General features: G+C 43.5%; 1 protein-coding gene across 1 annotated transcript in view; it reads left to right on the top strand.

The window, feature by feature from the left end:
* The window catches only part of ADH7 (alcohol dehydrogenase 7 (class IV), mu or sigma polypeptide), a 32,112-nt gene continuing 22,316 nt past the window's right edge, over positions 1 to 9,796 (top strand). The window contains exon 1 of the mRNA XM_045536876.1: positions 1 to 373. Within this exon, the coding sequence (XP_045392832.1) occupies positions 350 to 373 (24 nt within the window). The 5' untranslated portion in view covers positions 1 to 349. The remainder of the gene's footprint in view (positions 374 to 9,796) is intronic.

Here is a 9,796-nt window from a genome sequence, read left to right as displayed (position 1 = left end):
ACCAAAGCTTTTGGAATCAGGAACTGCTGCGGCCAATGAGTTCCCTAATTAACCCCTTGGAAGATAAAAATGAACAGCCCTTTCAATAAGATACTCTGGACAAACTGGAACATTCTGCCATGGATTGCTTCCACTGCTGGAACTGACGTTCTGCATCTTGGCAGGCCATTCACTAGCAACCTGTCTCAGTGATCTCCAGTTTTCTCAGTAACCCTTGAAGGACTCAGACCCCGGCAGCCCAGGTGCAGAACTCAGCAGTTTCAGCAGTTGCCCACGGAATACTGGATGTATCAGCATCTGGTGCCGGGACTTTATGCTAAGTCGAGGACGCTGCTCCTACTTCTAATCTATGGCTGGTAACCCTGCCTTAGAGGTAAATATTATCCTCCTAACCCTAAGATCTGCTACGTATTTGCTTTCTCTGAAGGCTGATATGATTGGCCCCTCTCCGGCTATGGGCCAGAGAAGGCGGCCTCTGCCCAGGGAGGTTAAGAGTAAGGGTTCCTGGCCCGGGGAAGACATCGGAAGCTTCTGAAGAGCTTTGCAAAAACCCTGTGGACTCTGAAGTAGGGCTTCCGGTTTGTGTCTTAAAATCCTTCTCTGGTGGGTTGATGAGGAGCCGAGGCTGAGAAAAATAACCAGAACGAGGCCTCGAACAAAGACTTGCTCCACCGCCAGGGGGCGCTGAGCGCACGTCCAGCGGCAGCTCCCCGGTGCCCTTGTCACGCCGGGTTTATAGGATGCCTGGGTTTTCAGCATCTCCGCCACGGCCTGAGATGGTACAGTAGTAAGGGCAGATTTGACAGCTCAGCTGCACGTTTATGGTCAGCTGGATGGACATGCTTTTCTTTTTCTTGGCATAATAATATTAACGCTAACATTGTTTGAACAATCAGCCCGTTCTAGACCGTGCTGAGCAATTTATATGTATTTATTCCATTTTACCCCACAACCATCCTATAAGTTAGGAAGTATTATTATCTGTACGTTATGGATGAGGAAATTGCGACTTATAAAGAAGTTGTGGAAGGACCGCTTAGCTTGGAAATGGCGTAGTCATGACCAGAGCCCAGTTCTCTTTGAAACCAAAGTTTCTGTTCAGCCAAACCTCCTCCAGAGTACATATTTCTGTGCAAGCCACGTGGAAGGATCTAATTGATCATTTTATGTACATATATAAAAATAGATATAAATATATATATGAAATCTACCATTGAATCAAAACCTAAGCTGTTTGGAAGAAATAACAGTAGACAGTCTAACAATTATTGTATTATTTCTTGCTCTAGTAGGAAATAATTGGTGTCTTCAAACTGAGTTGTTGAGAAGAGTTTAATAGATTATTTAGAAAACTGTGGATACTATTTTTAAAAAGCAACAAGAAATGGTCTTAGTACCCTGGAGCTAGTGTGTTGGGGTCGGGGAGAATTTATTGGAAGCTGGAGAGAGACAGAGCTCTATGGACAGGGGTTCCTCTGGCAGAGGGACCCCGCAGAGAGGCACGTGGGGAATAAATAACCCAACCTGACTCTTTGCCTCATTCTTCTTCTGCACTCTGACCCCTTGCCTATGAGAGACTCCTCCCTTGGCCAACACCCAGCAAGAGCACCCTTGACCGGTCCACCTTAGTTAGTCAGCCTACCCCAGGGCCACAGCAGGGTGGAGGGAGGACCTGGGAGAGAAAATAGGTGATATCCAGAAGACTCGTATTAACTCAAAATACATCTGTAGGCATTTTGGTTGAAAAATGGAAAGTATTACACTCCAAAATAATGATTAACAATCACAGATAATGTTATCCTAAAAAGTACCTATTACAATGTGCACTTTAATTATATTATTAATATCTTATTTGGCTTTTATAACATCCCTTCAAGACATGCCTTATTTATTGGGTTTCTGAAAAGTGTAGCACCTTGTTCAAGGTACACGGCTCGTACCTGGCCAAGCTTAGATTCTAACTACTATGTCTTTTTTCACTATAAAACATTGAAAATGAACCAAACTGTGACTAAACAAATCATTTTGTTTAGAAAAACCTAAGAGGGTGTGAAGAAAAAATATAGCTATTTTTTTGATAAATCATTAATTTTTTATAACATAATTCAAATATTTAAAAAAATCTATGTTGCTCAGTCTTCTCAAATTTTTCTCTTTAAAAGGAACTATTCCAATATAATAGTGCACTCGAAAAAGTTAACAATTCACTTAATTTGATGAATCATTTTAGACTCAATTTGTTTTGTTGACAAAAGTCCACTGGGGTGGATGAAGAGATGGAGGGGACAGAACCTGCATTTCCACAGGAGCTGTGTTTTAGGATGAACTAAAGTTGGGCTCTTGATGCTGGGATCCCTAAAGCAACAGAATAGGAGGACATGGGGTGACCACAGCGCGACTCAGACTGCCCCCAGACTCCTGCCTTTCTGAAAGTCCCAGTAATAGAAGCAATCTTGAGCTGCCACGTTCCCCAGCATAGCACCATTTTAATTTATGAGCCCAAATTAGTTTGTTAGATGGGCTGGTGAGGTCAGGGGACAGGTCAGGAGAGAAGGATGTAAAGAAGACCTGGATCCCAAAACATTTCAGGGAGGGAAGCTCTTCTTTAGGGATCCTGAGTCGTATGCGGCAATCTAGTGGGGAGTCAAGGCAAAGACTCATGAAACAGAGGAGATTCCCGACTACACGGGCATAATCATATCTGGGACTAGCCACAAGCAAGAGCGGTTCTGTGGGCTCATCTATCTCCAAGGCCGTCTCACACTCTATTTATTTATTTATTTATGCTTTCTATACAGACGGGGTCTCACTCTTGCTCGGGCTGGTCTCGAACTCCTGAGCTCAAACGATCCGCCCGCCTCGGCCTCCCAGAGTCCTAGGATTACAGGCGTGAGCCACCGCGCCCGGCATTTTTATTTTACTAATATAAATATCTATTTATTCATAGATGAATATTATTTGGTCTAATTTTTTCTGTACTGTCTCTTCCCGACCCATCTCATCTCCTCGTCTGGTCTGTTCTCAGCCTCGTCCCGCCTCATCCCCTTGTCTGCCTCCTGTCTTGTCTCCTCCTCCTCTTCCGGTCTTCCCGCCCTCGTCGGGTCTCGTCTCCTCTTCCGGTCTCGTCTCCTCCTCCTCTTCCGGTCTTCCCGCCCTCGTCCGGTCTCGTCTCCTCTTCCGGTCTCGTCTCCTCCTCCTCTTCCGGTCTTCCCGCCCTCGTCCGGTCTCGTCTCCTCTTCTGGTCTCATCTCCTCTTCCTCTTCCGGTCTCGTCTCCCCCCCACCGCCCCCCCTCATCCGTTCTCGTCTTCTCTTCCGGTCTCGTCTCCTCCTCTTCCTGTCTTGTCTCCCCGCCCTCATCTGGTCTCCTCTCTTCCTCTTCCGGTCTCGTCTCCTCCTCTTCCTGTCTTGTCTCCCCGCCCTCATCTGGTCTCGTCTCTTCCTCTTCTGGTCTCGTCTCCTCTTCCGGTCTGGTCTCCCCACCCTCATCCGGTCTCGTCTCCTCCTCTTCCGGTCTGGTCTCCCCACCTTCTTCCTGTCTTGTCTCCCCGCCCTCATCCGGTCTCGTTTCTTTCTCTTCCGGTCGCGTCTCCTCCTCTTCCGGTCTGGTCTCCCCACCCTCATCCGGTCTCGTCTCCTCCTCTTCCAGTCTAGTCTCCCCACCCTCTTCCGGTCTTATCTCCCCGCCCTCGTCTGGTCTCGTCTCCTCTTCCTCTTCCTTTTCCGGTCTCGCCTCCTCTTCCTCCTCGGGTCTGGGCTCCTCGTCCTTCCCGTCTCACACTGTAGTACGCTTGCCCTCCAAATGAATGCAATGCTTGTTTGATTAACTTAATGTCAGCTGTTTATCGTCCTGCTAAACTTTTTATGTGGCTGTGTCTTATGTTTTCTACCATACTGTAAAAATGTTTTTTATTGTGTGTGTAGTATGATGTTGGCCCAGTGTCAGGACATGGATGTCTAAATGAACTAGTGAGATGAGGATAGGGCAGAGAGATAGGGAGGCGTGAGGGAAAGTCTAAGACAGGGATCAGGCTTCACCTCTCGGCCCTCCTTGGGAATGATCACTCATTCAGAAAACTCCAATTTCCTGGTTTTCCTCTTTTGGTTAAAATGCATGTGCCTGTCCTTTCCGAGCCTGTGCCCTGGAAGCACAGCACTTCCTCAGCTACCCTTCCTCACTCCAGGCTGTCCTCCACGCCTGTGCTCCTCTGCCAGGCCGATATTCCCCCAGGCCTCCGCTCCTTTATATTTCTAGCTCAGGGGGAAATTATTCTTTGTGAGAAGTAATAAATAGAAGCAAATAGGGAACAGGGAATAACTGCTTAGAAATAACGTTAACATTTATTATTCCTGCTTGTGATTTACTTACTGGGTTGGAAAAAAGTAGAATATAGACTTTATTTCCAAGAAAAAGGTTTTCACAGTTAAATATCCTAAGAATTAAAGTCTGTGGGGCATTTGGAATCTGGATTTGTGACTATTATAGAAGAGAAGGTTAGATTCATTGTTTTAGCCATAGAACCCTCACCACTCTTCCCTAAGGGAACTCAATAAAGAACATCTGAAATCTGTTGATAGATGACTGGAAAAGGTAGGACTCCGGACACAGTGCCAATTAGTAGGGTAGTTGGCTATTAGGCTGAAGGAGATATTATGGAGTCACTGGCTATTAGATTTAAGTAGATATTATGGTACACATTGGTGGCAGATAAAACATTCATGGTTAGAAGTTTTGCTCTGGAGGAAGTGTGGATTCAAATCCCACTGCTGCTTAGCTGTGACATTGGATTAGTTATTTAACTTGTCAATACCTCAGTTTATTCATCTGTAATATGGGGGTAATAATGTCAGCCACTTCATAAAGTTATTTTATTAGAATAAAATGATATAATGCATGCAAAGCACTTAGCGCTGTATCTGGCACATGATAAAAGTTTTGATAAATCTTAGCTAATATTTGTATAATTATGTCTACTAATAGCTTGAATTGATTATTTTTGTTTCATTATTTATTTTTATTTTTTTTTTATTTTTATTTTTTTGAGACAGAGTCTCACTCTCTTGCCTGGGCTAGAGTGCTGTGGCATCAGCCTCGCTCACAGCAACCTTAAACTCCTGGGCTCAAGCGATCCTCCTGCCTCAGCCTTCCAAGTATCTGGGACTACAGGCATGCCTGGCTATTTTTTTCTATATATTTTCAGTTGTCCAGCTAATTTCTTTGTATTTTTTTTTTCTAGTAGACACAGGGTCTCGCCCTTACTGAGGTTGGTCTGGAACTCCTGAACTCAAACGATCCTCCCACTTCAGCCTCCCAGAGTGCTAGGATTACAGGCGTGAGCCACCGTGCCTGGCCTTTTGAATTGATTTTTATCCATGCATAGTGCAGGAAGCTTACTGCCCAATACAACTTTACTTATTTGTTGTGTTTGTTTGTTTGTTTTTGAGACAGGGTCTCGCTCTGTTGCCAGGGCTAGAGTACAACAGCATCATCATAGCTCAATGCAACCTCAAACTCCTGAACCCAAGTGATCCTCCTGCCTCAGCCTCCCGAGTAGCTGGGACTACCGTTGTGCACCACCACGCCCTAACTTTTCTATTTTTTGTAGAGATGGGGTCTTACTCTTGCTCAGGCTGGTCTCGAACTCCTGAGCTCAAGCGATCCTCCTACCTCAGCCTCCCAGAGGGCTAGGATTACAGGCGTGAGCCACCACCATACCCAGCCAACTTCAAACTATTCTTGATGCCTTTAGAGTCTAATTCCATCAGGAAGACACTTGTAATCAAACAAAAGTTTGAGTTTATTTGCTTGTTGCAACAAGAGACGACACTGTTGGGAACCATGAGACATCTCAATGAAAGGTTTTGGAAATAACTTATAAGAGCTGTGCTTGTGTTAGGTGAGTCTAGGGAGGGTTTAAGGAAGTAGAGCTTTGATCTGAATTGGATGCTGTCAGGAAGCAGGCACAATTCTATGATTGGGCATTTTAATAACATTTATCAAGAAGGCAAGAGGAATGAAGTGGAAATGAACCTGTCATTGGTAAAGAAGCAGTAGTTACTCATTTTAAGCAGGTGTCATAGTGTTCTTTGTTGTATAACAAATTATCCCAGAATTTAGCAGCTTAAAACAACCACCATTGCTTACACCAGGCTGTTTCTAAGGGTCAGGAATCCAGGAAAGTCTTAGCTGGTAGTTCTGGCTCAGGGTATCTCTTGAGGTCTCACTCAAGCTGTCACATGGGGCTGTAGTCCTTGAAGACTTGACCAGGGCCAACGTTTGCCTTCCAGCCTCACTCACATGGCTTCAGTTTCTCTCCACAGGGCTGCTTACAACATGGGCCCAGTGTGAGGGACCCAAGGAGAGAGGAGGAGCAAACTCCAATGAGCTTTATGCTGTAGTCTCAGAACTATGTGCTACACCTCCACTGTATTCTATTCATTAGAACCAAGCCAGCAAGTCCAGCCCACTCCTCCACCGCCTGAAGTGAGGAGTATCCAAAAGTTTGTGGACATACTTTTTTTTACACCACGACATTAGGAAAGTAGAATGTTGTGTCATTTGTATAGCTTGAACAGTGTGTGTGTGTGTCTATGTGTGTGTACGTGTGTGCGTTCATGCACACGCTCAGCCAGGATTACAGAGTGGCCATGTTTTATCTTAATTCATCATGGACACAAAGCGGCTTTGTGTAATGTTGGTATTCTGTGAAGTTACGTATGCTTAACAGAGAAAAACTGACCTTGCTATGAGTGTCAGATCAACTCTGGACTCTCGGGGACAGATTTATTCCTCCTTACTGCCCAGAATAATGTCAGCATAAGGACTGTGGTCCTGGACACAGTGACATTGCCCAACAGGCCATTTCCCACATACTCCCCTTCTACCTGAGTGACAGAATCTGTCTCAGGGCAGGGATCCCCTCCCCTGCTGCTGTCTGGGGTTGCAAAGGTGACCTAGTTGTGGTGAAAAGTCATAAAGGGATGTCACTGGGATGTTTTCCATAAAAAGAAAGAGGCATTTGAACAGAAACACTCTACTTTGTACCTTTCTGGATTTATGTGTTTGTGTGAGGATGAGATTTTTGCGACTGTAGCAGCTGTCTTGCTAGCATGAGAGGAAGGACAAAAGCCAGCCCACAGCCCTGGCATCACTGGGGCCCCCAGCCAAGGCCAGCAGTCACCAACTTCTAAACGTCTTCCTTTGTGAAATTAAAAAAAGAGATCACTTTTTAGAGTATTCTGTTCCTTGCATGAAACCAAATTTCTAGCTGCCATAAAGAATTTCCTTAAGGCAAATTTGACTGTTTGCTTTAGGAATTATATAAAACAATAAAAGAGAATAAAAGCTGTTTCTATCAAGCTGTCACTCTGTGCCATGGCTACGTAGGCATTTTGCATTTTTTCCTCTCAGCCTTACAGAATTTCCCATGTAGTAGTAAAACAGTCCCATTTTCCAAAAGATTAAACTGAGATCTAGATCAGCTGATAAATAGCAGAGCCAGAATTCCAACTTATGTCTGTTAGACTCTAGACCTCCAACTTGCTTGCAAGCAACAGTCTGATGTAAAGCACCCCGTGATTCAATAGTCTAGTTGTCCCTGTGATAAATGACATTGCTAGCATTCCTTCATGACTTCTCTTATCTCCGGGGTAGAAATTGATAAGGATATATGAGAAGATCAAAACTAGAGGAGCAGTTGAACTTGCAGAAATGCTAAGGGAACTTAAAGGGACTTGAAAAACAGTGTGTTAAAATATGAAGAATGCTACTTTTTAATCAAAAAGTAGCATTACAATTTTAAAAGACTAAAACATGATGTTCACGAAAATGACTTTCACCAAAAGAATAGAAAAATATAGACGGTAATGCACCATTCCTCATAGAATGCTTTTGATGAACACGAATTAACCCATGTTTAAAACTACATCTTTGGGATAAACCAGGGTGATCCAATATATGGTTTTGAGCTGTGTTTCTTAAACTATCTGTGTAAATATCCCTTCCGACCCTCCCCCAAACCATCATGGACTGATTTGTTCATAAAATACCATAAAAATGTATTACTAGAAAAATAAAACAACAAAAATCCACAAAATACTAGCTCATTTTTTAAATGATTAGATTCAACAGACATAATTTGTCAAATTGCTACAGAAGTTTCTAAATACTCTCAGTACTAAAGCCTATCTCACAGAGGATGGATGCTGGCTGGGGCCACACTCTGAGTGGCACTGCCATACTGGAAGAACAGGGGTCCCAGACAGGCTTCACTCTGGAATCACGTGGGAAGATGGCCCCAAAATTGTGTTTCATTGAAGGGAGGGCATGTGGGAGTTGGCTTGTGTTTTTTAACAGCTTCCCAGATCTTTCCAAGGTGTAACTGAAGTTGAGAAACATTGCTCAACAATAAAACACCTTGTTCTTATGTAAGCTTCATTTCTGCCAAGGACTGACAAACAGCTCCATCTACTGCAAACACAATAACCCTGAAAGTACAGAGAACGTAGGCATTCTAGCCCCGCCTGGCTAAATTAAATAAATAAAAGTTTAGCTTTTACTTTTTAGAAAGAGTCCTGGAATTCATAACGAAAACTGTTAAAGAATTCCTTTAAGAAACAATGACATCCTTTGCTCTTATATCAACATTAGCTGACCATGTAATCTAAATTTGTTTTGTTTGTGAATTTACGAGGAGGAAGTACATTTTATAGTGTGGGACACATGGACCAGTGTGTAAAACCAGACTCTACATTCTAATACGTTCTAGTAGTAACTTGTGAGACCAAGGGCAAGTTATCTAAAATCTCGGAGCCCTTGCTTCTTAAATGCCTTCCTCAAAAGGTCATTTTGAGCTTTCAGTGAAATAACCCACAAAAATTGATTATATAGTAGTGTCTGACAGGTAGTGGGATTACTCAAATATTAACTCTCACCCCCATTTCCAGGTCTGACATCTCCCCAATGAGTCCTTCAGTGGCAAGCCAGCTGGCACCTACTATAGTGGATCATGGACCCATTCTGATTGGTCAGCACCCATGTCTTTTGGGTTGATAAATATTTTGAATATTACATCTGCCCATCATGATTCTTATGCAGAATCTGTTCAATGGTATAGTGCCAGGCATTATAAATTAGTGAATTAGTACCTAGTGTTAATTGTTCATGAGCATAATTGATGTGAATAAGACTGCAGAATCTACTCAAACCTGGAACCTAATCAAAGTCAAGCTTTTGAAATTATGAAGCTGAGATGTTTCTAGGCCCAAGATAATCTTATCATAATACAGAATCACAGGGAGACGGGCTTCAACATTAACCTTGATCTCCTCTCTAACCATCCTAAAGATAACATGAAACACGGAGCACCTGGGTGAACAACAGAAGCAGAAACAGCTGAGTCACCATGACAGCAGTGTTCCCTTTTTTTCTTGGAAGCCCAATGAAGCCTTCACCAGCTCAATAGGACCAAACAAAATAGTAAAGAAGTTGAATGTTGTGTGTTTTTATACTATTTAAAACTGTAGAAACTGCTGTTTGTGCCTCCTCTTCCTCTCTTTCCCCTTTCTCATCCATTCTTGCAAACACTCTTACATGTCAAGGTTTATGTGATATGATTATTTTTGAAGACGTAGACCTCCAAGGACTTTCTAGTTTACGTGCCGGGATATGTTGATCCAGGTTTGGCTTCCCATCTCCAGCAGCCAGAAATGGCAGTACAGTGGGGTGAACCAAGGAAGTCACGATGACCTCTGTAGGATCCTGCCTAGATGTGCACTGTCTACGTGACCCCTCACAT

Source organism: Lemur catta, chromosome 24 (genome assembly GCF_020740605.2).
Source record: "Lemur catta isolate mLemCat1 chromosome 24, mLemCat1.pri, whole genome shotgun sequence".
NCBI classification, from domain to species: domain Eukaryota; kingdom Metazoa; phylum Chordata; class Mammalia; order Primates; family Lemuridae; genus Lemur; species Lemur catta.
The sequence above is the reverse complement of the archived record's forward strand: the minus strand, read 5'-3'. Positions and strand labels throughout refer to the sequence as shown.